This window comes from Canis lupus, chromosome 9, assembly GCF_011100685.1.
Source record: "Canis lupus familiaris isolate Mischka breed German Shepherd chromosome 9, alternate assembly UU_Cfam_GSD_1.0, whole genome shotgun sequence".
In the NCBI taxonomy this organism is placed as follows: domain Eukaryota; kingdom Metazoa; phylum Chordata; class Mammalia; order Carnivora; family Canidae; genus Canis; species Canis lupus.
The window spans coordinates 48,406,066-48,433,867 of record NC_049230.1 but is presented as its reverse complement, the minus strand read 5'-3'; the positions used below and the strand labels follow the sequence as shown (position 1 = coordinate 48,433,867).

General features: G+C 62.1%; 6 protein-coding genes across 13 annotated transcripts; 5 read left to right on the top strand and 1 right to left on the bottom strand.

Moving 5' to 3' along the window:
- The first annotated feature begins 559 nt into the window (after nt 1-559).
- Nucleotides 560-2,555, top strand: CYSRT1 (cysteine rich tail 1). Its single transcript, XM_038548669.1, has 3 exons — nt 560-698; nt 1,477-1,539; nt 1,884-2,555. Exon 3 carries the CDS (start codon nt 1,892-1,894, stop codon nt 2,315-2,317), a length of 426 nt encoding a protein of 141 aa, XP_038404597.1. The 5' UTR covers nt 560-698; nt 1,477-1,539; nt 1,884-1,891; the 3' UTR covers nt 2,318-2,555.
- Nucleotides 2,556-4,458: 1,903 nt separating this feature from the next.
- On the top strand, nt 4,459-6,002 carry RNF224 (ring finger protein 224). Its single transcript, XM_038548668.1, has one exon. The coding sequence runs from the start codon at nt 4,722-4,724 to the stop codon at nt 5,184-5,186; it is 465 nt and encodes a 154-aa protein (XP_038404596.1). The 5' UTR covers nt 4,459-4,721; the 3' UTR covers nt 5,187-6,002.
- A 190-nt stretch (nt 6,003-6,192) lies between these two features.
- SLC34A3 (solute carrier family 34 member 3) lies at nt 6,193-12,432 on the top strand. Of its 7 annotated transcripts, none has more exons than XM_038548666.1 (14): nt 6,193-6,317; nt 7,318-7,509; nt 7,663-7,786; nt 8,060-8,149; nt 8,593-8,721; nt 8,797-8,940; nt 9,019-9,130; nt 9,211-9,406; nt 9,593-9,682; nt 9,773-9,860; nt 9,952-10,119; nt 10,199-10,315; nt 10,395-10,519; nt 11,854-12,432. In XM_038548666.1, exons 3-14 carry the CDS (start codon nt 7,702-7,704, stop codon nt 12,316-12,318), a joined length of 1,809 nt encoding a protein of 602 aa, XP_038404594.1. In that variant the 5' UTR covers nt 6,193-6,317; nt 7,318-7,509; nt 7,663-7,701; the 3' UTR covers nt 12,319-12,432. The 7 variants fall into 7 exon arrangements, with proteins under 7 accessions (XP_038404594.1, XP_038404588.1, XP_038404589.1 ...); XM_038548664.1 differs by lacking the exon at nt 6,193-6,317 and adding an exon at nt 6,925-6,997 and having other exon boundaries at nt 7,423-7,509; XM_038548663.1 differs by lacking the exon at nt 6,193-6,317 and adding an exon at nt 6,926-6,997.
- A 3,272-nt stretch (nt 12,433-15,704) lies between these two features.
- On the top strand, nt 15,705-18,218 carry TUBB4B (tubulin beta 4B class IVb). Of its 2 annotated transcripts, XM_038548657.1 has the most exons (4): nt 15,705-15,870; nt 16,155-16,263; nt 16,345-16,455; nt 17,001-18,218. In XM_038548657.1, exons 1-4 carry the CDS (start codon nt 15,814-15,816, stop codon nt 18,059-18,061), a joined length of 1,338 nt encoding a protein of 445 aa, XP_038404585.1. In that variant the 5' UTR covers nt 15,705-15,813; the 3' UTR covers nt 18,062-18,218. The 2 variants fall into 2 exon arrangements, with proteins under 2 accessions (XP_038404585.1, XP_038404584.1); XM_038548656.1 differs by having other exon boundaries at nt 16,155-16,455.
- On the bottom strand, nt 18,087-23,625 carry FAM166A (family with sequence similarity 166 member A). The gene is made up of 10 exons (XM_038548658.1): nt 23,374-23,625; nt 22,851-22,952; nt 22,537-22,641; nt 21,499-21,631; nt 19,824-20,038; nt 19,504-19,742; nt 19,289-19,415; nt 18,999-19,093; nt 18,560-18,677; nt 18,087-18,297 (listed from the first exon to the last, which is right to left on the bottom strand). Exons 4-10 carry the CDS (start codon nt 21,552-21,554, stop codon nt 18,209-18,211), a joined length of 939 nt encoding a protein of 312 aa, XP_038404586.1. The 5' UTR covers nt 21,555-21,631; nt 22,537-22,641; nt 22,851-22,952; nt 23,374-23,625; the 3' UTR covers nt 18,087-18,208.
- Nucleotides 23,626-23,725: 100 nt separating this feature from the next.
- Nucleotides 23,726-27,523, top strand: STPG3 (sperm-tail PG-rich repeat containing 3). Its single transcript, XM_038548659.1, is given in 6 exon segments — nt 23,726-23,897; nt 23,991-24,154; nt 24,228-24,362; nt 24,470-24,558; nt 24,798-25,079; nt 25,174-27,523. Coding segments are annotated over 6 exon segments (1,188 nt in total). The 5' UTR covers nt 23,726-23,790; the 3' UTR covers nt 25,585-27,523.
- Nucleotides 27,524-27,802: the final 279 nt, after the last annotated feature.

The following is a 27,802-nucleotide window of genomic DNA, read 5'->3' as shown; positions in this document are numbered from 1 at the left end:
TCAGTTTCCAAAGCCATTTAGAGACAGCGGGTGTGGGGTGTGCAGGTGAGTGGGTGCCTGGCAGGATGGGCAGCGAGGGCCTTATGGGATCTGGCGTGAAGGTAGAGCAACCGAGAGAGCCCCAGCCAGGGGAGGGCTAGGGGCCTGGCCCCGGCCTCAGGTTCTGCTCAACTTCCCACCGACCCGTGGGCCGCGCACCTCAGAAGGAACCAGCCATCAGGCCCCGCCCCTGAGGCCCCGCCCCTAGCCCTGAGGCCCCGCCCCTAGCCCTGAGGTCCTGCCCCGCGAGGGCCCACCTCCCCGAGCCCGCCCGAGCCCGCGCCGCCGCGGCCAGAGCCTCGCGGGTCATTGCTGCGCTGTCCAGGCTGAGTTTTGGACCGTCCGAGGCCAGCAGACCCCAAACCGGGTCTTTGGAGAAACCTTCGAGCGCGGGGGCTTCTGGGGAATAAAGTTCTCACCGGCTGCCCCCAGGCGTGTTGCGCGCATGCGCCAGCCTCCGCCTCGCAGCAAGGGGCGGAGTCTGCCGGGGCAGTGGGCGGGGCTCTTTGAGCCTGCGCAATGAGCATCTGTCATATACCTGCGAAGTCGCGGGTCCCGGGCCCCCTCCCCTCCACACCCGGTGCCACATCGGTAGAATTCGTGTCCGGACCGGTCTGACTGGCCTCGTGCGGGCCACCCCGGTCACCATGGCCTCTGAGGTGATCCCGCCCTTCCTGGGGGTTCCCTGGGGTGACAATCCTGGGGGTGCAGGTCCCAGCCCCACTCTACTGCCTAGATGGCTCTGGGGGAAGATCACCAGTGCCAGGCCCAGACCCGAGCGCCCAGCATGCGTTGTCACCCAGCACATGGCCACCCTGCGTGGCAGGTGCTAGATGGTGAGAATAGGTGCGCATTCCAAAGACGAAGAGTCTGGTGGGGTGGAGAGCTTGTCTCCGAGCCCACCGGAGATGGAAACTGCCGTTTCAGAAATGAGCCAGTGAAGCCCCTGTCGTTGCCAATTGTTAGATGAGTTGTAGCAAAGGTGTGTGAATCAAACGTTTTTTATCAGTTAAGAAACTGCAAACCTCCAGGCAGCCTGTGCTCCCACCACCACCATCTGTGTCTCCTGGCTGGAGGCTGTTGCTTCAAGTGAGGCCCTCTGCCCTCTGCCCCAAAGCAGGGGCTCCGAGGTGTGTAGTGATGGCTAGGGTTCCCCAGACCCCCTGCAGGCCTCCCCTCTGAGGCTGAGGTCAGGCTTGCCTATTCCCTCCTGCCAGCTGCAGGTCTGTGGAGGGCTGACGTCGGGCTCCACATGCTTAGAGGCTGAGTCACCCAGGATGTCAGGGCCCCTTGGAGCCCCTGCTGGGGCCACCACCCACTTGTGCTGGAAGAGCCAGGGCCTCCTGGGATCCCCGGAACCCCATCTTGGAGCTCCGCCCCAGGGCCCCGCCCCTCCCCAGGAGGGAAAAAGGCAGCTGCCAGTTGCTTGCCTCATAGGCACTGGGACCTGGCCCACAGGACACAGGACGAGAGGGTAGACTGCTGCCATCACCACTCCAGGTGGGTCTGGGGCTGAGGACCTTCCCTACACTGGGGCTCAGCCGTGGGCAAGCCCAGCTGCGTCTCCCGGCCTCCCACCCCCTTCCCAGTACCATCACAGGGTCCTGCCATGCAGGAAGGGCATCTGGGAGACATTGGCCCTCATACTCAGCTCCCCCGCCCCATGCGCGTGTGTGTGCGCGCGCGCACGCGTGTGCGCGCACACACACACACACACATTGACACACAGGCCTGGGATACTCTGGTATCTCCGCAGCCTGGCTTTTTGCGGGGTGGGCACTGTCTTGGGCTAAGGCTGTTCCCTCCACTGAACCAATATTGTCTCCTCTGCCTGCCCCTGCCAGGCTGGGCCATGGACCCACATGAGATGGTCGTCAAGAACCCGTATGCCCAGGTCAGCATCCCCCGGGCTCACCTGCGGCCAGACCTGGGGCAGCAGCTGGAGGCGGCTCCCTCTTCCTGGGAGTCACAGCCTCTACCTGCAGGGTCCTGCCCCTCAGAGCCCACCCGGCTCCTGCAGCCCACTGAGGAGGCCCCAGGGAGCAAGGATGCCAAGGGTGCCAAGGGGGCCACCCAGACCCAGGGCCAACAGGCCTGGCTGCAGCCCGGCAACCCTTATGGTAGTGGGCAGCACCCAGCAGGACTGACCTATGCTGGCCGGCCCCCCATGGGGCGCGGGGATGACATCGCCCACCACTGCTGCTGCTGTCCTTGCTGCTCTTGCTGTCATTGCCCTCGCTTCTGCCGCTGCCACAGCTGCTGCTGCATCGTCTCCTAGCCCAGCAGCCACACCAGTGCCCACATACTTGGGGCAGCCACTGGACCATTGTCATGGGTGTTGGCCACTTCCCACCCCAGACAGGAGCAGCTACCTGGCAAGAAGGCCAACAACCCGGCTCCGGCACCTTGCCAGAGAGGCGGGACACCTGCTGTGGTGGCAGCCCTGGGTATACCCCCCTTTGCCTCCCTGGAGGCCCATGGCCCAGGCAATAAAGCAGTGAGCTATGTTCTGGTTATTCTTCTTTACACTGCCGCCTTGAAGAGGGTCCTGGGCTGGACCATATCACGGGCCTCGGCCTCTGTGGGACATTCAGGGGTGGGGAAGGCACTCCTCGGGACATTCTGTCTTGCAGCTCTCAGATCCGTTCAGAGGCTGGATGGGAGGGTGGGAGCGTGTCCCCCGCCCTGACCCAGCCAGGCCTGGGTTCAAGCTCTTGCATTCCCTAGGACTCAGGCCAGGGCGGGGAGACAGGTCAGGCCTTGGGTCAGACAGTAGGAGGATGCTACGCATAGAACCGGGGTGTGGGGGGTGGAGCCCCAAGAGAGGCCACCAGGAGGACCATCACGTTGGCAGGACCAGGCGGGTGGGACTGGCTCTGGCAAGTTTCTGTGAGTAGGATCCCAGGCAGCCAGGACCAGGCCCTGCCCATCCGTGAGTCACCGCCCTACCCCAGCCGGGGTGTTTTTCTGGTTCCTCATGAAATGCCCAATTCCTAAACATCTGCGGTGTGGCCCCCATGCCATGCTGCTCATCTGCTGTCCTGCCTCCAGGGCCTGGACCTCCTGAATGAGGTGAGCAGAAAAAGGAGCTGGCCAGTGCTGCCCCTTGGAGGACAGATCTCCCGTTTATCTGAGCAGTGTAACATGCCTGCCTTAGGGGGATGTGTGGGGAGCTAAGCTGCGTGAGGCTGGCATTGCCTCACTGCTGGGGTGAGGCTGGAATGCCAGGGCAAGGAGTGACCAGTAAGGCCTGCGCTGGGCATTCTGACGTTTCCAGGGCCAGGCAGAGACAGCCAGACAAGGAAACTGAGCTGCCCCTGCAGGATGGATGGGTCCTGGTGCCAGCCCTCCCCTGACCCAGGGTGACTGTCCTGTCTCTGGCCGTGGGTGGATACGTCATTGGCCTGACTGTGCAGGGACTCAGGAGTGCCATGCTCCTGGCCCCTGCCCCATGGCCTGCCTCCACCAGAGGATGACCCCACCCAGGCCAGCCACAGAAAGCTTGTTCAACTGGTCAGGGAGGCTGCTGACAGCAGGGTAGTAGGACTAAGGAGGAGCCCCTCTGGTTCTGGGCTCCCTCCCCGCCAATCCCATCTGTCCTGACCATTCTTGATACACCCCATTCTGCTGTGCCCACAGTCATAATCACCTTGCCAGCTCAGGGACCACAGCCAGGCAGACGCTAGGGGGAGGCGGCCTCTAGTGGGAGCGACCAGGGATAGCCACAGTGTGCCCCTGGGAGCTTCTGGGTGATCCTTGTGTGTGCATGGAGGTTCCCATACCCATGCTTGAGCACCTCCTTGGGGCCCTGTGGAGCAGGCCGCTACCCTGTAATGGGGGCCTGACAGACCCAGACCAGGCAATAGGAAGGTGCTGTGGACACACACATGCACTGTGAGGGAGCTTTGGAAGAATAGGACCCCCGCCCCTCTGAGCCTGTGAGGGTCCTGGCAGGTTACTTGGAGGGCTACACTTGAGCTGAGAGCTGAAGAAGCATCTCCTGGTTCAAAGCCAGAGGCTTTCCTAGTGCAAAGTGGAGGGATTATCAGAGTCGGAGGTGGGTCTGGCTGGCTCCCGAGGCCAGGAGAGGGACCAAGGTGAGCTGTGAAGCCAGGCCTGGGAGGGGGACTACTGAAGCTGGCCTGGGGAAGGGGGAGTGGGGGTGGGGGGCGCCTTATCTCCTACTGGGTTGATGGTGCTAGTGGATCCAGTTGCAAGTGCTTTGTGGCTGAAAGGGGAACCCACACCTGCCCGCAGCCACCACCTGCCTCCCTGTCGACTAGTAATGCGAGCCCCAGGGTGGGAGCCGCAGGGCGCCCTGGGTCCCCCTCCACCCAGGACATCCTCTGGCTGGGCAGAGCTGCCCGGCAGAGCGGATGCAGGTAAGAGCGGCCTGGGGCTTAGGCAGGCTAGGGTATGGGAGGGCGAGGAGTGGAGCAGGAGGGCCATAGAGAGGGACCAAATGGCAGGACAGGCTGCTGGCCAGCCAGCAGCCATGGAACCCTGGGCTGTGCCCAGACCCTGGTGTCTGAGGCCCCGCCGGCCACCCCCTCACCCCCGGCTCTGCCGAGGCCCAGGACCCCGTGCTCTGGGGCAGACTCCCGGCGTCACAGCCCAACCACGCGACGTAGATCTCGAGGCAGGTGAGGTGGGCCGCCACTCCCCTGTATGCCTTCCGCAGGATGCTGCAGCCAGAGAGTCCCCAGGTCTCTGAGGAGGGGACCGCTGCCAGCTCCCGGCGGGGAGACTGCATCATCTGCTACTCAGCCTACGACCTCACCGGGCACCTGCCACGCAGACTCTACTGTGGCCACACCTTCTGCCAGGCGTGCGTGAGGCAGCTTGACGCTCCGGCCCACGAGCAGCGCTGGATCCCCTGCCCCCAGTGCCGCCAGAGCACCCCCACACCCCGTGGAGGGGTGGCCATGCTGGACCTCGACCTGGCCGCCTTCCTGGCTGTGAAGGCTGAGTGGGAGCTGTCCCGTGAGGAGCCCCGGGTACCCCCCAAAGGCAGCACTGCCATCACTCAGCAGCCAACCAGGCTCTGTCCCTCCCTGGGCACCCAGCCCCACTTCCCCTCATCCTGGCGCTGCTGCGGTGGCTGCAGGAGCCTCTGCTGGGGTGCCCCTGGCAGTCCTGAGGTCTGAGTCCTGCCCATAGGACTGCGGCCCACAGCGTGCCCGCCTGGGAACCTCGAACTGTGGCACCACCAGCCCCACAAAGCCAGGGGACCGAGCATCCTGCGGGCTGCCCTACACGGACCCCCCAGACTGCAGTCTAAGTGAGGGGCTATGCCCACAGTACTGTGAGGCTCTGGGAGAAGAGGGTGGCCTCCTGCTTATCTTGGCCAGGATTCTAGGGCCTCAAGCTAGCCTGAGCACATGCAGGGTGAGGGTCCTGCTGTCAGAGCCACCTGCAAGCCCAGCCCAGGCCAAAACTCAGCCCAGAGGATGCCTCCACAGGTCAGGGCCTGGCCAAGTCTGTGCCTGGTCATGCTGGAACCCATCTCCTCTTCCCTATAGAAGGTCCCAGAGGTGTGAGCCAGAGCAGAGACAGAACCATTTCCTCCATCCTTGGCTGGCAAAGAGTACCTGCAAAGTTCATCTGTTCAACAGAGCCCACTGAGCGCCAACTATGTGTTGGGCACTGTTCCGGGAGAGTCTTCTGCAGGCACAAAGTCCCTGCTATGACAGGTGCCCAAGGAGAGGGCCCTGTCTGGGGCTAGCTCTAGGCCCAGAGAGGGTGGGGACCCACCATGGTCACTCAGTAGAGCTGCTCCCACATTCAGCCTTTTCCTGGCTATCAGCTTCCTTCTGCCTCATGGTGACCCACACACAGACCCTTCAGAGGGGCCATAGCAGGTGCTGGAGGCTATGGACACAGACACTCCCCCAACTCAGGTTGCAACATCCCCATCCCCATCCAGGGAAGAGTTGTCACATGGCCACTCGGGAGCCTCTGGGAGGGACTGCTGGGCCTGCCCTGGGCAGTGGGAGCAGGATGGGGAGGGACAAGAAAATTTGCTGAGAGGACACTCAGAAACCTCCTCCTTCTCTGGGGCAAAGTCCCCCAGGCATACAGCGATTGGTGGGCAGCATCTGGCCCAGGGTGCTGTGGCCAGCAGGCCCCCTGGGGAGACCAGGCCCAAGGGGGAGGGGAAGGAGCATGTGCAGCAGAGCAGCAGGAAGGGACTGACCCTGAGGCACCCACGAACCATGGGCCGGTTGGGATCATTCTCCTGTGGGAGTGGACAGGACGGGCTAGGTCTGCCAATCCAGGTAGGGTGGACAGTGGGCCAGGCAGCACTGTGACCTGGGGATGGGTCCTGACACCCTGCCCCCACCCCATCTGCCCAACTTGCAGATGGAAGTGCAACACCCTCCACTGTTACTACCCAGCACTGAGGCTGAGGCTGCTGGGAGCTCTGCCGGGCCCAGCCCTGCCCTGAATCCGGATCTGAACTGGATGACCCCAGAGCTGAGGCCCTTCCCACCCACCTGGTGCAAAGGGCTTCCCTCCCACTATCTGATGGGGTAGGGACCACCACAGTGAGGTCTGCAGAACTCGGGGCTGACTTCCCGAGGGGCCTCCAGGCCAAGCTGCCAGAGCCCCAGCATCCTGCCCCGCCTCGCCCCAGGTAGGCAGTGTGCAGCGTCTGCTGGTGGAAGTCGTGCACGCAGAGCCTGAGCCCAGCCCTGCAACACACCTGGCCTGGCTCAGGGCCCATCCAGGGAGAAACCCCACTGTAAGAGGGCTGGGCTGGGGCCCTGGAGCCCTGGCCCCAGGCAATAGCAGCACCTAGGGCTGTACAGGTACCCCTCTGGGGCCTCCGCTCCTGGGTAAACATTAATGGGGCCCAGAGAACAGCAGGTCATGTGTGTGCCCAGCAGATCTTTGACCGGCACTTGCTTCCGCCCTGTGTCTCCTCCCCGCAGGCGCCCCCTTACTCCCCTCACAGGTAGGAGCTTCTAGAACCAGGTGGGGGCCCGGGGACACCAGGACCAGGGCTGGGTGACCTCCTGGCGCAGGGCACAGGACCCACCCTAAGCCTCCCCAAGCTGAGAATGAAAATCAGAAGGGAGGGGTGACCTGGGCCCTGGACCCTGGGGACTGAGAGGGAACTGGGGGAGAAGACTAGACCCAGAGGGTTGAAGAGAGCTGGGGTGGGGGCACCCAAGCCCCTTGCCCTGCCCCCATCACTGGGGGTGTGGCCCTTATCAAGGGGAAACGTCACCGTTTGGTATCAAATGCCAAAGTCTAAACTGGGACCATCTGCAGTGTCCCTGATGACACCTGATAGGAAGCTCCCTGGGTTCCCAGCGCCTAACCACTTCCGGCACCCAGCACCCTGTGCCCTGGGCCACCCACCAAGTCTTCTTCCAGCCAGGACCAGCGAGGGAGCCAGGGAGCCAGGGCCCCCTCGATTCTGCTCCCCGAAATTGGACTGGGCTCGCCTGACAGCTGCCTGAGGTTACTGTGACCATCCCCCTGTACATGGAGGAGACAGGAAGTCACCAAGGCCAGCAGGGAGTGGGGAGGGAAGACAGATCTCAGGTTAGAGGACCCCAGGACCTGGCGGGGCAGCAGGAGGACACACGTCTGACCTGACTTTCCCCCCACCAGATCCAGGCTTGGGTCTGGGTCTGTCCCTGCCAGAAATCCATGCCGAATTCCCTCACGGGTGGCCAGGTCCCCTCCCATACTCTGGACACAGTTGGCCTGGTGGACCGGAGTCTGGGAAATGCAGGTACCAGGAGCCCCAGGGCAGCAGGCCTCAGCCTGCCCCTCTGCCTACCCATCCAGCCCCTGATCCATTGACCCATTTAAGTGGGGAGGGGTTCCTGCAGAGCCCAGGGCGGCTTGTGATGATTCTGGTCAGGGCCAGACAAGCTGGAGGCCCCCTTCCTCTCTGTTCCCTGTTTCTGCCTCTTGCCCCAAGCCCCTATACCATAGGCCCCTCCACCCCCTTTGGCCCCCACCTGGGAGTATCCTTGGCCCTACTTCACCTTGGCTCGTGCAGGGACCTCCGGTTCTGCCCCAGTCTTGGAAGAGGGGGAAATGGACCCCTGGGACCTCCCTCAGCCAAAGGACACTGGCCAATCCTGGAAAGGTAGGTTTGGAGGTGCTGGGTAACTGGGCAAACAGGGCTCCAACTCCCCAGGGTCTGAGTGTGGAGATGGTCCTTGGGGAGGGACAGAAGGGAAGAGGTTTGCCTCACAGGCTACATAGAAACCTACTTAGCAGGCCACCCCCTCAGGGGCCCTGGTCCTTCAGCTCAGCTGCCTGCCCTGTCTGGAGATGAGAGCCACCCCACCCACTCTGCTCCTCCTCCTCCCTCCTAATGATCATTAGGTTTCTGGGAGGTCCTAGGGGCGGTCTGCTGGGCCATTTTCTACAAAGGAACAGAGGAGGGACCCAGAGCCCGCCATGGGGGACAAGGAGGCTGACCCAGACCCTGCCCTGGAGGGAGACAGGAACAGGACTTCGAGGGGTACCAGGCAGGGCAGGGCTGGGTGAGGGCTGGCTAAGCACAGCCCTGCCCTGTGTTCTCAGAGCTCAGCGTGGCCGGCAGGGTACTCCGGGTGGTCATTGGCTTCCTCAAGGCCTGTGGGCTCCTAGGCAACCTCTATCTTTTCATCTGCTCCCTGGACATCCTCAGCTCCGCCTTCCAGCTGCTGAGCAGTGAGTGCCCAAGGGTCTGGGGGTGGGGCGGGCAGCCAGCCCTGCACAGCCTCAGTGAACCTCCTGTGGACACAGGCAAAATGGCTGGAGACATCTTTAAGGACAACGTGGTGCTGTCCAACCCTGTGGCTGGACTGGTCATTGGTGTGCTGGTCACAGTTCTCGTGCAGAGCTCTAGCACATCCTCCTCCATCGTGGTCAGCATGGTGGCCTCCAAGTGTGAGTGCCCTCCCTCCCATCCCGGGCTGGTGGTGGTGGGTGGGCAGAACACAAGAGGCTGATGCAGCACCCCTACAGTGCTTACTGTCCAGGCCTGTGTGCCCATCATAATGGGCGTCAACGTGGGCACTTCCATCACCAGCACCCTGGTCTCGATGGCACAGTCAGGGGACCGGGATGAGTTTCGGAGGTGAGTGGGGGGAGGGGAGGGCCAGGGGCTGCAAGCGAGGCCACAGCCGGGGCCACTAACCACTCTGCTCCACGCGGCAGGGCCTTTGGTGGCTCGGCCGTACACAGCATCTTCAACTGGCTCACCGTGCTGATCCTGCTGCCCCTGGAGAGCGCCACAGCCCTGCTGGAGAGGCTCAGCGCTCTGGCTCTGGGTGCCACCAGCCTGGAGCCCGGGGGTCAGGCACCCGACATCCTCAAGGTGCTGACAAAGCCTCTCACACACCTCATCGTGCAGGTGAGGAAGGCTGCTGCCCTCCAGAGGCCCTTTGCACCCCGAGCACTGTGGGAGTGGGGGGGAGGTAGTGCCCCGGGTTCTACCCTGAGCCCAGGGCCGAGGGCATAGTGGGCTGGGCTGTGGGCATCAGAGTCCCAACCGAGCCCTGAGGGTCCAGTACATGGTCACGATCCCTCTGTCCCCCAGCTGGACACTGATATGATTGCAAGCAGTGCTTCAGGCAACGCCACCAACGGCAGTCTCATTAAGCGATGGTGCGGCACCCGGGAGGTGATGGTGAGGTGCCTCTGACCCCCGATCTCTGACCTGCGGAATTACTCGTGCCGCCGGCTCTGAGCCCATCCTGAGCCTGCCCTGCCTCCCCAGACTTCGGGGAACAGCAGCGACTGTGGAGCGACCATCTCCGGCCCTTGCCCCGAGAGCAACAGCTCTACGGTGGTGGAGCAGCTGCCCTGTGAGGCCCCGCCCCTCCCTCAGCCACGCCCTGGGCTCACCCCTCCCACCCCCGCCCCGCCCCCGGCTCACCGGCCCCGCCCCGCCCCCAGGCCACCACCTGTTTGTGGGGACTGAGCTCACAGACCTGGCTGTGGGCTTCATCTTGCTGGCCGCCTCCCTGCTTCTGCTCTGCACCTGCCTCGTCCTCATCGTCAAGCTGCTCAACTCTGTGCTGCGCGGCCGCGTCGCCCAGGCTGTGAGGAAGGTCATCAACGCTGGTGCGGCCAGACTGGGGACCTGGGGGTGAAGGCGGGGAGGGGGGCGGGCAGAGGGTGATCCAACCCTCCCCCCCTGCAGACTTCCCCTTCCCGTTCAGCTGGCTCAGCGGCTACCTGGCCATCCTCGTGGGCGCCGGCCTGACCTTCGTGCTCCAGAGCAGCAGCGTCTTCACCGCGGCGATTGTGCCCCTCATGGGTGAGTGCAGAGGGGGCCCCCAGGGCCCTGGGGCAGGGGATGAGGACTTGGCCCTGGTGGAGACCCCCGGCTCCCGCAGGGGTTGGTGTGATCAGCTTGGAGCGGGCCTACCCCCTCTTCCTGGGCTCCAACATTGGCACCACCACCACAGCCCTGCTGGCTGCCCTGGCCAGTCCTGCGGACATGCTGCTCAGTGCGCTCCAGGTACCACCCTCCCTCACCTCTCCCTGCCCTCCGGCCTTCCCGCTCCACCCCAGGCCTGTGGTTTCCCCCTGGGCTCAGCCCCCTCCTGTCCAGTCCTGCAGCCTGGTTGGCACTCGCTGTCCTGGGACCCACATCTGGCTGCCAGGTCAGACCTGCAGCCCCACCTCCTGGAACCCTGGGGATCCTGTGGACATCTCTTGGACCCCCAGCCCTGCTCTTCCTCCCCTGGGACCAGGTCATTTCAAGGATACTATGGCCTCGGGGTGCCCGCTCTTCCTTCCTGGAAGCCCCTGCCCAACCTCCCTCGAGGAATCCCTGTCCTCAGCCCCACCCCGTGCTGTGTTCCTTCAAGGGATCTCAAGCCCCCCTATCCCACCACCTCTCGGATGCACCCTCCCCCCCCACCCCCCCGCACCTAAACCCAACAGGTCCCTACCTGGACGGCATGCCATCTTCCTGCCAAAGCCCTACCACACCTGTGCCGGGTGCTCCCAGCTGCCCTTGCCCAAGACCACAATTCTGCCTCCAGGATGCCTCCCTCTGGTCTCCTAGCTCTGTGGCCCACACTCAGTCCCGTTTAGCCCTGCTAAGTCTCTCTCTAAGTCACCCTTGCTGCAGTCCACTGCCCTGGCTCTGCTTTTGCTTTCCCTCCTCCACTGCCTCTGCCAAGATGCCCAGACAGGCACAGCTCCTGAAAGCCCAGATCTTGCTGGGCTTCTGCCCACAAGCCCTCCCTACCACCCACCTGGATTTTTGCCTCTTCTCTGTCTACTCAGACCCTCTCAGTGCAGGGCCCTGGTCCACCCCCTCCAGGAAGCCCTCCGACTGCACCTTCCACACCGACTTCTCAAGGCCAGCAGCCCCCAGAGTGGGCTATGTTCCCTGCACGTGTGGCCATGCACCTCCTCCCCACAGGAGCCAGGCCAGAGTCCAGGGCTGGGTGGCCAAGCCCACTTGTGGATAAGCAGGAGTGAGGTCACTAAGCATGAGGTGTGGGCAAGCTAAGCCAGCACAGGAGAGCAGGTCCGGGAGGCCACTGGTGATGTAGCTAGCACACTGGGATGCTAGACTGGGATCCCACCCCGTAAGTGTGTGGAGGGGGGAGTGGGGCGCTACTAGAGGAGCATACCCATACCCTGCTGGAATCTGCCCTTCTAAGGGGACCCCTTGAGAACACAGGGACCTCAAACAGGCTTCCGACTTAGTATCCTTTTTGTTGGGGTAGGGGGTGGCTATGGGTCGGAGGAGGAAGAGCAGGTGTCCTGAGTAGCCAAAGGGGACCTGTGTGCCCTAGGACCCGGGCTCCTAACCCTGCCTGCCCTCTGGACTTCTAGGTTGCCCTCATCCACTTCTTTTTCAATCTGGCTGGCATCCTGCTGTGGTATGTGGTGCCTGTCCTGCGGTTGCCCATCCCGCTGGCCAAGCGCTTCGGGGATCTGACTGCCAACTACCGCTGGGTGGCCATTGCCTATTTGCTGCTCAGCTTCCTGCTGCTGCCCCTGGCTGCCTTCGGGCTCTCCCTGGCAGGGAGCACGGTGCTGGCTGCAGTCGGGGGACCCCTGGTGGGGCTGCTGCTCCTCATCGTCCTGGTCAATGTCCTGCAGCGGCACCGGCCAGCCTGGCTGCCCCGCCACCTCAGGTCCTGGGCCTGGCTCCCCATCTGGCTCCGTTCTCTGGAGCCCTGGGACCGCCTGGTGAGCAGCTGCTGCCCTTGCAAGGTCTGCAGCCCCCCTCAGGCCGCTGCCAAGGAGGCCCACTGCTATGAGAACCCTGAGGTCCTGGCCTCCCAGCAGTTGTGAAGGGCGGGCATTCCCACTTCACTGGCTCCTGGGTACCCCGGGGGATCCAGTAGCAGAAGACTTGAGTCACCTGGTTTGCCTACTTTGCAAATAAACAAGGCTATGACTCACTCAGGTGTGAGTGGTCTGCACTCCCCTTACTACAGAGGGCCCCTGATCGTGCTCCAGGGTGAACTGGAGGTGAACCAGCTCCGGCTGTCCCCCAGGTGACACTTGGGACCCTCTACAGCCCGTGTGGGTGTGGGCACACACCTAATCCCAGAGTCCCAGGCTGTAACTCTGTTTCCCTCCTGAGCCTCTGGGGACCAAGTGGTGGCCAGTCTGGAGCATAGAGACATTCCTCAGAAAGAATCTGTGGCTGGACATAGCTGGGACTGTTGGGTGAAGGATGGAGGAGTGGCCGGCTCCCACGCCCCACCACCCCTGAGTATGCGCCCTGGGAGCCAGGTGCCGGCAGCTCCTCCGAGAGCCAGCCTCATGGTTCCTGCAGGTGCCCAGGGCCTGAGGAGAGGATGAGCAAGGACCAGGAGGCCCCAGACCCCCACTCCCATACTGCCCCCCACGATGGGCAGGGCACAGGGCAGTGTCTGAGTAAGCAAAGGCTCAGGGATGCCGTGGCCCAGGGGACCAGGTGCCCAGTGCCCCTTCCTCCACCTTCGCCTGCTCCCCACATGACCCACCTCCTGGTGGGTCCTGCCCGCACCTGGAGCCCCTGCCAGCATGCCACCCAAACCCCTTGGCTGTGAGGATTGTGAAGGTCAGCGGGCAGAGGGAGAGGCCGAGCACTGTCCCTCCACCTGGGGCTGGGGGTGCACCCCCCCAGGGGGCTCCTGCCCTACCCCCCCGCTCCTCCCCTGAGGGGCACATGCCCACAGAGTAGAGAGGTAGAGGTAACATGGGTAGGAGTCTGGCCTGCTCCAGCTCTTCCAGTGCTGCTATAGGCAGTCACCTCCTCCTTGTCTGGCACCGCCTCCCGGGGCCCTCCAGGTTTGCCCACCCAGCCCCAGTGTGGGGAGAGTGAATGCTCAGCAAGAATAGACCTGGGGAGCCTCAGGGCCAACGCATAAAGGGTCCTGACTTTCCACTCCCCTCAGAACTCCCAGCCCTCATTCCCCTCTGCCCCCCATGTCCTCTGTCCCCCCCACCACCAAGCTTCCAGGCCTCTGAAGCCTGGGGTTCGCTGCTCACCAATGGAGGTAGCTTCCTGTTCTGGGGCTCTTGGGAGCAAGACTGGGGGCGGGCTCATACGTTCCAACTTGTCCCCCACCCCCAAACCGCCTTCTGTGACCACAGGACACTCCCAGGGGTGGACATCAGCCTTCTGGGCCCTCTGAGCTGGGCTGGACCTGGCTAGTGCCCTGGGGAGACGCGTGCAGGAGCTCTCCCTCCCCTTGGTGGGGACATGGAGGGAGGGGGGGAAGCACCGCAGGCACCCCTCCTTCCGGGGCGGGTGAGGCTGCCCACAAAGGCTGACTGCGGGTCCTTTGAGGCCATGGACGAGTGTCTGCCTGCCGCCCCTGGCTGGCAGTAACGCACCCTCCCGCTGGGACCATGGCCACCGGTAAACAGAGCCTCCATTTGTGGATGCCTCCAACAGCTGCAGGCTGGGGCGGGGTGTGGGGGGGGCAGGCGCCCAGCTCTCCCACAGCCCTGCCCAGGCCTCCGCATCCCTCCTGGCCACAGACCCACCCTGTGACCAAGCCCTCCTGCCCCACACAGCCCCACTTCTCCACAAGGAGGCAGGAACAGCCTGGGCTCAGGGTGGGGGGGTCTGCAGGGCCTCCCCCACAAGCCTGTATAGCAGCTACCACCATGGTCCTTGGGCTCATGCCTGAGGGCCACAGGGAGACTTCGTGGTCTTGCTCTCAGTGTCTACCTCCTGGGGTCATGGTGGACAACCCGGTGTCTCTGAGCTCTAGGGCTCACACCTGGGCAGAAACACAGCCTCTGGTTTGTTGTTTACAAAGTAGGGGTGGCACACTGAAACGTGGGCACAGGCGGCAGGAAGCGGGGCCGGGGATCTCAGGCCCCACAGCTTGGGGCAAGGGGGTGCCGGGGGGGGGGGGGGGGCAGAGAAGCCTTTGTCAAACTCCAAGAGCAGCCCTCCTGGACTCACTGGGGAACCTCTGAGCTGCTCCCTTCCTCCGCGGATCTCTGGATGTATGACTGCGGCAGAGCCGGGCCCAGCCCACGGCTGCCTGGGCAACTGAGCGAGCGAGTCTACGGGGCCTGAGGGAACCCTGTGCGCACCTCGCCCGGCAGCCGGGTCCACCTTCCCGCACAGGCCGTGCTGACTCACCCTCCGGCCACTGCAGTCCTGGAGGAGCACAGCTGCAGACCACTGTGGGCCCGAGAACCCTGGGCTCTAGCCAGCACGCCGCCTGCTCCTACTTTCCCGCACACGTTCGCGGTCGCGGTTGCCGCATGCCGCAGTTCCGAGCACCTGGGAGACAAGCCAGGGACGGGGTAGCGGCTCGCGGGCAAAACCAGAGTCTAGGGAGGCGCGGGCGGCCACGGCTGACGCAGGGCTGCCCTTCGGGAGTTTAAGAGGGTCTAAGAACAGACTGCGAGTGCCCTTTTGAAAGACGGACCGCAAGTGCGACCACATGTTATATAACTGTGTTTCCTTGTAGACTTCCCTCAAGCACTGGGGAAACGCAAAAGCACTTGTCAGTGCAGGCGTGGCTGGGGCAGCGGGGCCCAGGGATCGGGGTCAGGGGCCCGCCCGCGTCTCCACGCAGCTCTGCGTGCTCCCGGGGCCGAGGCTCCCGGCAACCGGCGCGGCGCAGCGCCGTCTCCACAACAAGAGCGCGGCGACAGGGAGGGCCCCCGGGACGGCGGCCCCACGTGCTCCCTCACCTGACCGCGACCGGGCGGGCGAGCACGCGGACCGAGGACGGCGGCGGGGCACCTACCCCCCTGTGCCCCCGGCCCCGCGTCAGGCCACCCCCCATCCCCTGGCTCCCGCAGCGCCCCCGCTCCCGCGCCGGCCCGTCGTTGGGTTCCTTAAGGCCACCGGGGCTGCAGAGCCGCCCCGCCCTCCGCACCAGCCCGCAGGGCCCTCCCCCGGAGGCCCCACCCCCCACGCCCGCGCGCGTCCCCGCGGCACTGCGGCGGTTACCAAGACGCCGGCCCTCGGTCGGCGGGCTCTGCGGGGCCAGCCAATGAGGGGGCAAATCAATCATTTGAAATACCCAATGGGCAGAGCACTGCAGCTCGAGGGCGGGGGTTCTGATAGGGAGAGCGGAGGCCGAGGCGGACCAATAAAGAGCGAGCGGCGTTGGGAAGGTGGGCGTTAGGCGGACGGATCGGCGGGGAGCGCAGCCAATCAAGCCGGGACGCCTGCCAGCCTCGTTCTGGCGGTCCAATAGGAGACGGGCGGGGGCGGGCACGGCGGCTATATAAGCGTTGGCGGAGCGTCGGTTGTAGCAGTCTGCGCGCCCGTTCCTCGGCTTCTGCGTTCGTCCTTCCGCCCGCGCCGCCGCCGCCGCCGCCATGAGGGAGATCGTGCACCTGCAGGCCGGCCAGTGCGGCAACCAGATCGGCGCCAAGGTGGGCAGGGGGGCTCCTGGGGCCCGGCGCGGGTCTCCCGGGCGGATGGGCGGGCGGCCGAGAAGATGGCGGCCGTAGGCGAGCGGGTGGGCGGGCGGCCCCCCGCATTGCGGGCCCCCGCTGGGTCGGGGCCGGGGTGGCGGCGTGGGCCCCCGGGGACGGACCTGGGCAGGCGGCGGCGGCGGCAGCGGCGTGGGGGGAGGGGAGGGCCGCGCCCATCCGGGGCGGGGCTGGCTCTGCCGGCGTGACTCAGCCCGGGCCCGGCCCGCCTGCGTCCCTCACAGTTCTGGGAGGTGATCAGCGACGAGCATGGCATCGATCCTACCGGCACTTACCATGGCGACAGCGATCTGCAGCTGGAGCGGATCAACGTGTACTACAACGAGGCCACCGGTGAGACACCACGCCCCTTCCTCAACTACTTCTGCGTCCCCTCGGCTCTCCGCTCGCTCACGTCCCCCTCTCTCCCCCTAGGTGGCAAGTATGTGCCCCGCGCTGTGCTCGTGGACCTAGAGCCCGGCACCATGGACTCCGTGCGCTCGGGACCCTTCGGGCAAATATTCAGGCCAGACAACTTCGTTTTCGGTGAGCTGCGGGATGGGGGCTGGGCAGCGGCATGATAGCCAGGACGGCTCAAAGGTCAAGGGGTGCCCAAGGTCGCAGCCGGCAGCACCGCAGAGCTGAGGTCGTGATCCATTCTGCCGCTGGAGTGGAAGCTAGGGCCTCTGGACACCCTCCTCCCCTGTGTGGAGTCTCTGAATCTCCTCCTAAAGCGGCTTTGGGAGGAAGGCCCAGCTGTTCACCCGCAGGGAAGAAGCCAGCAGATGTAATCTCCCTGCTGTAACGTTGAGTTGGGAGGCAGGGGAGGCCTGCCTTGCAGTGCTTTGCAGTGCTCTGTTCTTGAGAATTGGCGGGGGTGGACTGTGGGGAGGAGAGGATTTAAAGGTGTGTTGACCCTAACTTAAGTTTTAAAGGGGATGGTCGTTGCTTTATCAGATTTGGGGTCCGTTTGCTGTACATGCAGATCAAGCCGTGTGTGTCCCGTCACACCGTGTTATTTGGGCTTTTTGGCATGGGTGACCAGTGGTGACCACATGCCCGGCAGAGAGTGACTGGCTGCCTTCTTACAGGTCAGAGTGGTGCTGGGAACAACTGGGCCAAGGGGCACTACACAGAAGGCGCAGAGCTGGTCGACTCGGTGCTGGATGTCGTGAGGAAGGAGGCTGAAAGCTGTGACTGCCTGCAGGGCTTCCAGCTGACCCACTCCCTGGGTGGGGGGACTGGGTCTGGGATGGGGACCCTCCTCATCAGCAAGATCCGGGAGGAGTACCCAGACAGGATCATGAACACATTCAGTGTGGTACCCTCGCCCAAGGTATCGGACACGGTGGTGGAGCCCTATAACGCCACCCTCTCGGTCCACCAGCTGGTAGAAAACACAGACGAAACCTATTGCATTGATAACGAGGCTCTCTATGATATCTGCTTCAGAACCCTAAAACTGACCACACCTACCTATGGGGACCTCAACCACCTGGTGTCTGCCACCATGAGTGGGGTCACCACCTGCCTGCGCTTTCCTGGCCAGCTCAATGCTGACCTGCGCAAGCTGGCTGTCAATATGGTCCCCTTCCCCCGCCTGCACTTCTTCATGCCCGGCTTCGCCCCACTGACCAGCCGAGGTAGCCAGCAGTACCGGGCCCTGACGGTGCCCGAGCTCACCCAGCAGATGTTTGATGCTAAGAACATGATGGCTGCCTGTGACCCCCGCCATGGCCGCTACCTGACTGTGGCTGCAGTATTCAGGGGCCGCATGTCCATGAAGGAGGTGGACGAGCAGATGCTGAACGTCCAAAACAAGAACAGCAGCTACTTTGTCGAGTGGATCCCCAACAACGTGAAAACAGCTGTCTGTGACATCCCACCCCGGGGGCTAAAGATGTCTGCTACCTTCATCGGCAACAGCACAGCCATCCAGGAGCTGTTCAAGCGCATCTCAGAGCAGTTCACGGCCATGTTCCGGCGCAAGGCCTTCTTACACTGGTACACGGGTGAGGGCATGGACGAGATGGAGTTCACAGAGGCCGAGAGCAACATGAATGACCTGGTGTCTGAGTACCAGCAGTACCAGGATGCCACCGCCGAGGAGGAGGGGGAGTTCGAGGAGGAGGCGGAGGAGGAGGTGGCCTAGAGCTGATAACCTGGTAAAGCGCGTGGAAGCTGTGTGAACTCTTTATTCGCTCACAACCTGTTCTCTGATAGCCGTGTCTCTGTGTGCACTCGCTCTTTTTCCTGTCTGGACGTCACATGCTGTACAGATGCCACCATTAAAGCATTTTCATAGTGTCTGGTGTTGCCTCTCCATTTCCTTCTGATAGGCCCTGCGGGTACTGTTGCCAAATGTCATTGCGTAGTTGTCTTGCATGGCTACAAGGGACAGTGTGCAGCTGAGCCCCTGGCCTTGCCACATGCCCAGAGTAGGGGTTAGCACAGGCTTCACAGGAGTTGGGGTTGCCCTGGGCACCTGCTTCCTGCCCAGCTTGACCATGAAGCTCTGGAGGGCCACTATGGTCTGGGGGTACAGCATGGGCAGAGGGGATCCCAGGCACCCAACTCTTTCCCCAGAGTGGCCTGGTCCCTGTGACCTTATCTAGGAGGTGGATGAGGGAGTGATCCACTGTGTACTCACATGGTATGAACCCCATGTAGAAAGGGATCAGGCCTTGGCTGCTATAGATGGTGTTGCTGGGCCAGTGTGTTCTGGGCAGCCTTTCACCCAGGGCACAGATGGGGTTTCTGAAGAGGAACTGTGGAAACAGGTGCTGACACAACCTGCCTTCCCCAGCTCATAAAGGTAGGTCGTGGTGAGGACTGGGCAGCTGTTCTGATCTATGGTTAAGGTTTGGGGTGGGGGGGGGGGTCTTACCCACTCCCCACAGTGTTCCAGAGCAGGGAACTTTGGCCCGACTAGAGAACCGAGGTGGGTGCAGAGGAGCGGGGGAGCCTCTGGCTTCCCTCCAGGGAAGCTAGCTGAGCCTTAGCTGTGCTCCTACCTGCCCTGAGGCAGATGCCACTGTGCAGACCACGCTGGGCATTTGGGAACAGGCCCCGGTGTGGTGGTGTCCTACCTGGTTCTTGTCAAATTCATCCATAGCCTGTGTGACACCCTCGCGGTAATTGACCCCCATCACCCAGGCAAACTGAGGGACGAAGCCAGCATAGCCTAGGGAGGGAAGTGGTCAGGGTCCTACCCCAGGTCCCCTCCCATCTCCGCTAGGTGTACCCACACTCTAGGAAACAGTGGGCAGGGCCGGGGCAAGCCCTCCTCACTTGCTCTCCCTCATCCTCCTGGGCCCCTGGAGCCTTGCTGGACTATGTTTGGGGGTGGTGAGTTCACACTCAGACCCCGGGCTCCCACCTGAGATGGCCTTGCGTTGGATAAGGTTGGGGTGGTCCAGCTGGGGCAGCCTGTGGAACCTGCCCACATCCAGGGTCTCCTGCTGGTGAGCTGGGGGTGGGTGGTACTCCTTCCTGCAATGGTACAGCTGGGGTGGGAAGGGTCAAGTCACTGCCTCAGCGGCCCCACTGGGCCCAGCTGGGGTGAGGCTTAGTCCCAGCACCTCTCCCAGTTACCTGGTCCTGCCCAGGGGCCTCGTGGACAGGGGAGGTGCTCCGCAGGCCTGGGTGTCCAAAGTTTCTGGAGTCCCCCTTCCTGCCTGGTGGGCACGGGGGATAGGGGGGGTAGGGCATGAAGCCCGCAGGCAGCAGGACCTGCCTGGATATATTCTCTACTCCTGGTGGCCCCTTCTGAGCATCTACCTCCTGGGGTGGGAACCGGCCTAGGATCTCAAACTTCTTGTAGGGCTTCATACCTGTATGGACAGGGTGGGTATGAGTGACAACAGGCAGGAGGGTGAACTGGGGCAGGCAAGGCTGGTGGGTGGGCGGCTTACCGGTGTAGTGGGGGATGTAGGGCTCAGTCAGGTCAAGGCAGGGGATTGAAGGTGGCTTGGGCTTGCTGAAGTCCTCAATGAATTTGGGCTCGGATATTGGGGACAGCACAGAGCAGGAGCTCTTCTGCACACCAGGGTCTGTGAGCAGCTGAGCAGTGGTGCGCCCATAGGTGTTCCCCACCTGGTAGCGCAGTTGCGGATAGAAGCCAGCATAGCTGTGGAGGGAAGAGGTAGAGTAGGTGGGGCCCCTGTGAGCAGGGTGTGGACGCGGCCTGCTGGCCATAGGCAAAGTACCTGACCTCACCTATAGAATGGTGGTCCTGGGACACCTGCCTTCTGAGGTGCACGGGGCTTGAATGGGAGGCACGAGGCAAGCACTGAGAACAGGCCTGGCCCAGAACAGATGCACGGTCGTCCTTACCGCCAGATTGCCTTCTACTTTCTTCCCAGCTGGCCTCAGGCAAGGAGGCTGAGGATGAGGGGACAGGGATCTCTGCCCCCCTCAAGCGCTTACGGGGATGGTGACTGGGTCCAGGCCTGGACCGTGGCACAGCCCAACCTACAAAGGTGGTCCCTCTGGGCATTGCAGGAACTTGGCCTGGACTTTTGCCACCCATGAGGCCAGGAGCCAACTGTATGGGACCAGGATTTGAGAGGCAGGTGGGAGGGCTGCTGGTAGGAGGTAATGGCTGAGGTGTCATTTATTATTTTTTTTAAAGATTTTATTTGGGCAGCCCGGTGGCTCAGCGGTTTAGTGCCGCCTTTGGCCCAGGGCCTGATCCTGGAGTCCCCAGATCGAGTCCCACGTTGGGCTCCCTGCATGGAGCCTGCTTCTCCCTCTGCCTGTCTCTCTCTCTCTCTCTCTCTCTCTGTGTTTCTCATGAATAAATAAATAAAATATTTTAAAAAATAAAGATTTTATTTATTCATGAGAGACAGGAGAGAGAGAGAGAGAAAGAGAGAGAGAAGGAGGTGGAGACATAGGCAGAGAGAGAAGCAGGCTCCATGCAGGAAGCCCGATGTGGGACTCCATCCCAGGACTCTGGGATCACACCCTGAGCCAAAGGCAGACACTGAACCAATGAGCCACCCAGGCATCCCATCATTTAGAGACAGAAGGGGGGGTAGCGGTGGGGCCTGCATGATCACCCAGGCAGTGCAAATTGTTTTCTTTTGAAAAACCTGCCAAAGCAAATGTGGAATTACTACTTTGAGAGATAAGCAGGGCTGGAGCGCAAAGGGCAGGGGTCGTCTTCTGTGTCACCTGGCCTTGCGTTTCCCCTAGAACTACTGTGAAGAGCTGGGTTAGCCTCCCTTCCAGCCTTCCTTCCTGCCCTTGGGTGTGTGTGTGTGTGTGTGCACGTAGGTGTACTCATACACTTCCCATGGGGCTCGTTTTAGTTCAGCCTCTATGTTAGGGGTACCCAACCTGGCAGGCCTGGTGCCCCCACCATCCGCCTGCTCCAGTGGCTTAGGTCTTGAAGACATGTGGCACCCCCTCTGGGGCATCTGGGGTTTATCCTGCTGCTGGGCCGTCCCCCTGTTTCTGCTCATCACAGGCCTGTTGGCCATCGGGTGGGGCTCTTGGTGCAGTGCTGGCAGGGAGGGCACCCTGCCCTAGCGTCCAGACCTGGCCCCGCTCCCCCAGCCTCCTCCCCCGCTCCCCCAGCCTCACCCAGGGATGTAATGAGGTTCTGGCGTGAAGAGACCGTGTTTCTGAGTAGCTGTCATCTTGTCTCAACAGCACCTTTGATGGCTCCAGCCCCTTTCAGCGTCTGACTCCCTTCCCTGAGAGGAGTTCCCGTTGCCTGGAAACCATTGTGAAGGGGCCTGCCATTGTTGGGGACTTCCTGGTCCAGGACCCTTCCTTAACCCTGTGAGTGCTCCCATTTTACAGGTGGAACACCCAGGCCCAGACAGGCAGCACTCTGAGGGCCTCAGAGCTCAGAGCAGGGGACAGCCATGTTGGCCTTGCCAGGAAGCGTGGGGTGGCATTGAGCCTGGACTCTTGCTACCCCCAGGAGGCCAGTAGCCAACTGAAAGGTAGCTTCCCCACCTGAGCCCCTTCCTCAGACCAGAGGCCCTGGAAGCTTCTCAGGCATCATGGGAGGCCTCATTGGGGAGGTGTCTAAGCTCTGTTGGGACTCTGTCCTGGAGAGTCTTTCTGCTGGAACTGAGGTCTGTTTTCCATCTTAACACCTGATTTTATTATTTTTTTTTTTTGTATGGGAATGACTTTCTTTTTTTTTTTTTTTTTTTTTTTTTTTTTTAAATTTTTATTTATTTATGATAGTCACAGAGAGAGAGAGAGGCGCAGAGACATAGGCAGAGGGAGAAGCAGGCTCCATGCACTGGGAGCCCGATGTGGGATTCGATCCCGGGTCTCCAGGATCGCGCCCTGGGCCAAAGGCAGGCGCTAAACCACTGCGCCACCAGGGATCCCTGGGAATGACTTTCTAACGATAAAAACAAACGTTGAAGGAAAAAATGAGCAGATTCTATTACGCGTCAAAAAAAAAAAAACACGACAGATACTCAAAGGCAGACTACAAGCTGGGAAAAAAGATTGCAACAAGTGTTAGGGAGAGATACACTATCAGTGTCAAAACTTCACAGAAACAAGACCAATTAACACCATGGTAGAGAAATCCACATCATGTGAGCGTCTTAAGAACCCACGGGCAGGAAGCACAGGGACACAAGGTTGACATACGCCAATGATGGAGGTGTTGGATGCCCCCCGAAAACAGCTGGTGAGTATGTGTCCAGTCCTCAGTGGACGTCACGTACTTGGACAGGGCTCTTCACTCATAAGCACCTACCAGAAGGAAATGATGGACATCGACCTGAGGACACCTGTGCCATGTCAGCCATCAGAGTAAGACTTGTTATAGGGAGAGATCAGGGCTACAGAGAGTGACAAGGACTTGGCTACCAAAGCTGCACCTGCAGCCACATCAGTGATGCCCTTGGAGAACACTGTGTGGCAAGGGAGGGGGCCCAGAGCACAGACCGCAAGCCCCTCACCCTAATGAAACATGTGTGTCACAAAGCAAGTTTCCCTCTGTCTCTCCATCCACCCATCTGGAGTTCCTCCGGAGGCCAGAGTCAGTTCTGGATGGGAGGGATCTGGAGAGAAAGAGACTTGGTTGGGTGGGGTGGGTCTGGAGGATGGGACGTTTTCGAATGGGCCCTGTCTGTGTGGATTAGGTCAGGACCAGGGCTAGGACTGGCAGGCTGGTGAGTGGCAGAGGGCATAGCAAGGGCCCTGGTGCCCAGTGGGCTCTGTCATTTCGGCTTATGATTCCTTCACGTTTCCACCTGGGTAGCCCTTTCATCTGTGACACCTTACAGCCTCTGGGATCCTCCTAAGTGGAAAACAGGCCTCCATACCTCAGCCCTGCCTGGACCCCCAGGCAGCTCCAGTCCCAAGACCCTCTGGTCAGCATGGTCCACCCAGAACCACCTTCCAATACTTTGCTTTTCTAAAGGGTGGGTTTCCAGCAGGAGCTCTGCCCCCTCCAGGGAGTTTCCTTGGACCCATCCCCACCTCTGCCCCACTCTCCTCATTCTGGATGGCCCTGCACAGCTGGGCCCCCATAGCAGCCACTCTTCTCATTCCTGTGCAGAGGCCTCAGTCTTCCCAAAGCCCTGCTCAAGTGGACCCTGGCCCTCCAGAGGACCCCAGATTCTAAGAGAGGAGAGGGGTTGGGATAAAGAAGGGGAGAAGAGGCCAAGCCAGAAGTCACTGGGGGATGTGAGGGGTCCTCTTGGCCGAGGCTGACACCACAGCGACCCATCCCACAGGCCAGGGGTGGGGGACCCCTTGTAACAGCTCCTCCCAGGGCTGGACAATGCACCTTTCCCAGGGAGTCCCCGGCAACCGAGGCAGGGGGTGCCCATGACTGGCTAGTGAGGTCACAGAGCTCTGAGGTGTCCCTTGGGAAGGGAGCCAGATACTTTGACAATGAATTTTGACCAGAAAGCTGTGAAATTCCTGGCAAATTTTTACATCAATGGAGGCCAACACTGGACCCATGGCCCCCTGAGGCAGAGGCCACTTGTGCCAGCCCAGTAACTTCCCAGGGGGCTGGGTGCGCTGGAGGGGCAGCTCAGATGGGGTGGCCTCTGGGCTGGCCGTACAGCGCTGCTCTGTCTCCCTGGCAGGCCCAAGGCCACTGTACTGTTGTGGGCTCCCCAGCCAGAGGCCGCCTGGGAGGCCATGTGGCCCATAGGGGTGCAGGAGCTCCAGGCCCACTGCAGGGTGCCGGTGGGGCCCGTCCACTTCCACGAGTGCCCTCCTATCTGCACCCAGGACCTGAGGGAGCTGTGTGAGTCAGGGTCCTGCTAGCGGGTGGGGAGGCGTCTGCTGAGTCCCCAGGCCCAGAGCTTGCTTCCTGCCAGGGCTGGAGCGACGTCCACCCATCGTGACCGACCTGCAGGTCCCCGGTCCCACCAAGTACCGGGTGCCCAACGCTTCCGCCCGCGAGTGCTCCCCACACCCCTGCTTCAGCATCGGCCGCCGGCACCCCGGCCGCGGTGCGTGCCCCTCCCTGAGCCCCCAGCCGCCCGCCCCGTGTCCCGGGAGAGGGGCCCCCCGGCCGCCAGCCTGCGCTCCCTCCCCAACCAAGCCGCTGCTCCAGCAGAGGGCGGTGGTCGCAGGGCGTGGCAGACCCTGTGGTTCCAAAGCGAAAGCCCCTTCACACAGAAGGCTGATTTCAACCAGGAGCAAAAGGTGGAGGGTCAGCCCCGCACGTCCCTGGAGGGGCTCGGGGCGGGGCCCGGAGGGCTGGAGGAGGCGGTGCGGCCTGGGGGCGGGGCTCGGGGGCGGGGCTCGGGGGGCGGGGCTCGGGGGCGGGGCTCGGGGCGGGGTCGGGGCGGGGTCTGCAGGGGGTTGGAGGAGGGGGCCCGGGACCCGCGGAAAGGCAGCCTGGTAGGGGCTGGCGGGGCCTGCAGCAGCCTCTCTCCCAGTAGTGGCCATCGCCCGCGGATTACCGGCCGCTCAGCCGACCTGCCTGCCCGGCCTTCAGCTTTGGGGGTCCCCGCCCCGCCTCCAAGGCCCTTGAGGCCCCCTCCGGCCGGGGGTTGCTGCGGACTGAGGGTGCGGGGATCCGTGCCCAGCCGCCGCTTGCCCCGGAGGCCAGGAAGCTCCCCAGCCCTAGCCCCAACACCTACAACATCTTTCCTGGGTGCCGTCTGCGGAGCCCCCGCCCCCCCGCCTTCTCCATGAGCCGCTCACCTGCGTTCACCGCCTGGGTCACCTCCGGTAAGGAGGCCTCTGAGGGAGGAGGCCAGGCCAGGGGCGGGGGTGCGGGCTCCGCCCGTTGGCAGCTGGGAGCTGTGCTGGGAGCTGTGCGGCAGCTGGCTCCCACCCTGTCTCTGCAGCCCGCTCTCCCGGTCCGGCTGCCTACCACGTGGAGGATTGCTATGACTCGCGCTTCCCCTCAGCGCCTGGAGTGGTGATCCAGGGTGTCCGAAGATCCAAGCGCCACGACACAGGACCCTTCTGCACGTTGTAGCACCTGCTGGGCACAGCCCTGGGCTCCCTGGGGGCCTTCCCAGGCCTCCCTGTGGAACTCTGGGCCTCCAACCTGGCCTTCTGACTCCTTGGGCACCTTTGATCCACCCGTCTGGCTGGCTAACCCTTCTGTGAGCCATGGACATCGAGAGGGTACCAGCTGGAAGCCCCCACCTGCCCACTCCCTTGCCATACAGAGATGCTGTTGGTTCTTCCCAACTCTGTTGTGTGCCTGACTGGTGAGCTGTCCCACAGATGTAGGCTGCTGCCAACCTGCCATGTTTGGCTTTCCTTGGCCAGGGGTCTCCCTCTGCTTCCCCCTTGGTGCTCTCCTTTCTAGGGTGAGTAGGGTGGCAGCCTGGGACTTCCTGGCTGGGGACAGAATGGGAGGGGACCCTGTGGGCAATACAGGACACCCCCACCTAGCTGTGCTACCCTGGGGACTGGTCCAGCTGCCATCTTGAGGTGAGGTCAGCCTGCCCAGTCACTGGGAAGAGCCCAGAGGACCAGCTTGTCAGGGCCTGGCCGCACTTCTTCAGCTCCTGCCCAAGGGACCTATGAACTTGCCCGGGGCCATGCAGGTCATGCCACAGCCAACAGACTTCCTGGGCCTTCACTTGCTAGGGCCCTGTCCCTACCCACAGCAACACCCTGCCTTTCTACCCAGGGGTTGTCACCAAGATTGTCTCCCTCCAGGGGCCGCACATGCAGTTTGGTGGTGGCTCCTATCACTGCACCAGTTCCTCCAGAGGTCCTCCCTGGGCCACCCATATCCTGGGCCAGAGCTTGACCCCTTCAAAAAGGCAGTGAGTGCCACAACACCTGCTGTGGTGTGGACATCATCCCATTCTGCAGGGAGGCCAAGGCCCAGGGAGTCTGAGTGTAATGTACTGTGACCTCTTCTAGGGCTGAACCACTGGGGGGGGTCGAGCTCCAGCACCCCTGGGAACCAGAGCAGTGGCATGGCAGATGGCCGTCCTTAGGTCTTGGGCTGATCAGCTCAGCCTCAGCCAGCAGGCAACAGAGACAAAGCTGTAGAAGCCTTGTCCTTGGGGGCTTGGCTCATGGGGAAAGGGGGTGGGGAGCAGGAGCTCTGCTCACAGTGGCCCCGCTAGCAACTCCTAGGGCTCCAAGTCAGGAGTGGGACCAGCAGGAAGGATGGAGCAAACCCCTCCAGCTGGGCTGACAAAGGAGGACTTCCTGGAGGAGTCAGTGGCAGAAGTGACTTTTAAAGATGATCAAGGGCAGCCCTGGTGGCCCAGCAGTTTAGCACTGCCTTTAGCCCAGGGTGTGATCCTGAAGACCCAGGATCGAGTCCCATGTCGGGCTCCCTGCATGGAACTTGCTTCTCCCTCTGCCTGTGTCTTTGCCTCTCTCTCTCCTTCTCTCTCTGTGTGTCTGTCATAAATAAATAAATACAAATCTTAAAAAAAAAAAAATAAAGATGACGAAGAGTTTGCCAGCCGGTAGGAAGGGAATTTCTGGCAGGATAAACCTCAGAAGCCAAGGCACACAATAAGGGTGTGATGTTTGGTGTGGCCAAACTTGGGAGGATACAGGGCTGTTTGGATGGAAGGGGGTGAGCTGGTGAGGTGAGAGGCTGCAGAGGGCTGAATGCTGGGTCCAGGGGCTTGCACACTCAGCAATGAGGAGCCCGTGGATGGTGCAGACCAGGCAGTGCCCACTGACCGTGTAGGAGCTTCTTGCACGGCAAGGGATAGGGGGCACCATGAAACCTCAGATTTGAGTTCGTGGTGTGCCAGGATACATAGGTCAACCCGAGGGCCTACCACCTTGGATTAGCTTGGGGGTTTGGTGCTCACGGGGGTGAAAGAGGGTGCCTGTCCTAGGTCACGATTCCACTTTGTCCCCAGGTCTCTGCTAGGCGCTTCTGGAAGCACACTTAAGAGTTTAGTTTTCACAACACCCCTGTGCTGTGAGCTTCATTCTGTCCCCGTCCCTGTCCCAGTTCCGGGGGAGAGAGGATTGAGCATCTGGTGAGGCCCCAGGGCAGGGAGCCTCATTTTCTTGAAGCAAAAAAATACTCTCAGTGTCAGAGGCTGCTGTGAGGTAAGCCACAGGATTTTTCGTGATCCTGGAGACCTGGGATCGAGTCCCACATCGGGCTCCCTGCATGGAGTCTGCTTCTCCCTTTGCCTGTGTCTCTGCCTCTCTGTGTGTCTCTCATGAATAAATAAATAAAATCTTTAAAAAATTTTTAAAGTATACTTGGTCAAAATGATTAGTTTTGAAATTCATAAAGGAGGCCTAGCCCGCGGGCAGCACCCCCTCCGCGGTTCCCCCATCCCCAGGTGCTCCGCAGCACCCTGCTATGCCCCCTCAGAAGAACCTTATCTAGAGGGTAAGCTCACAGGCCGCGCAAGCCGCGGTGCAGGGGGAGCCACCGGGGGGTCTGGGGGCGGGGCCCTCGTCCACAGCCCGCTCTCCGGAACCTCTGCGC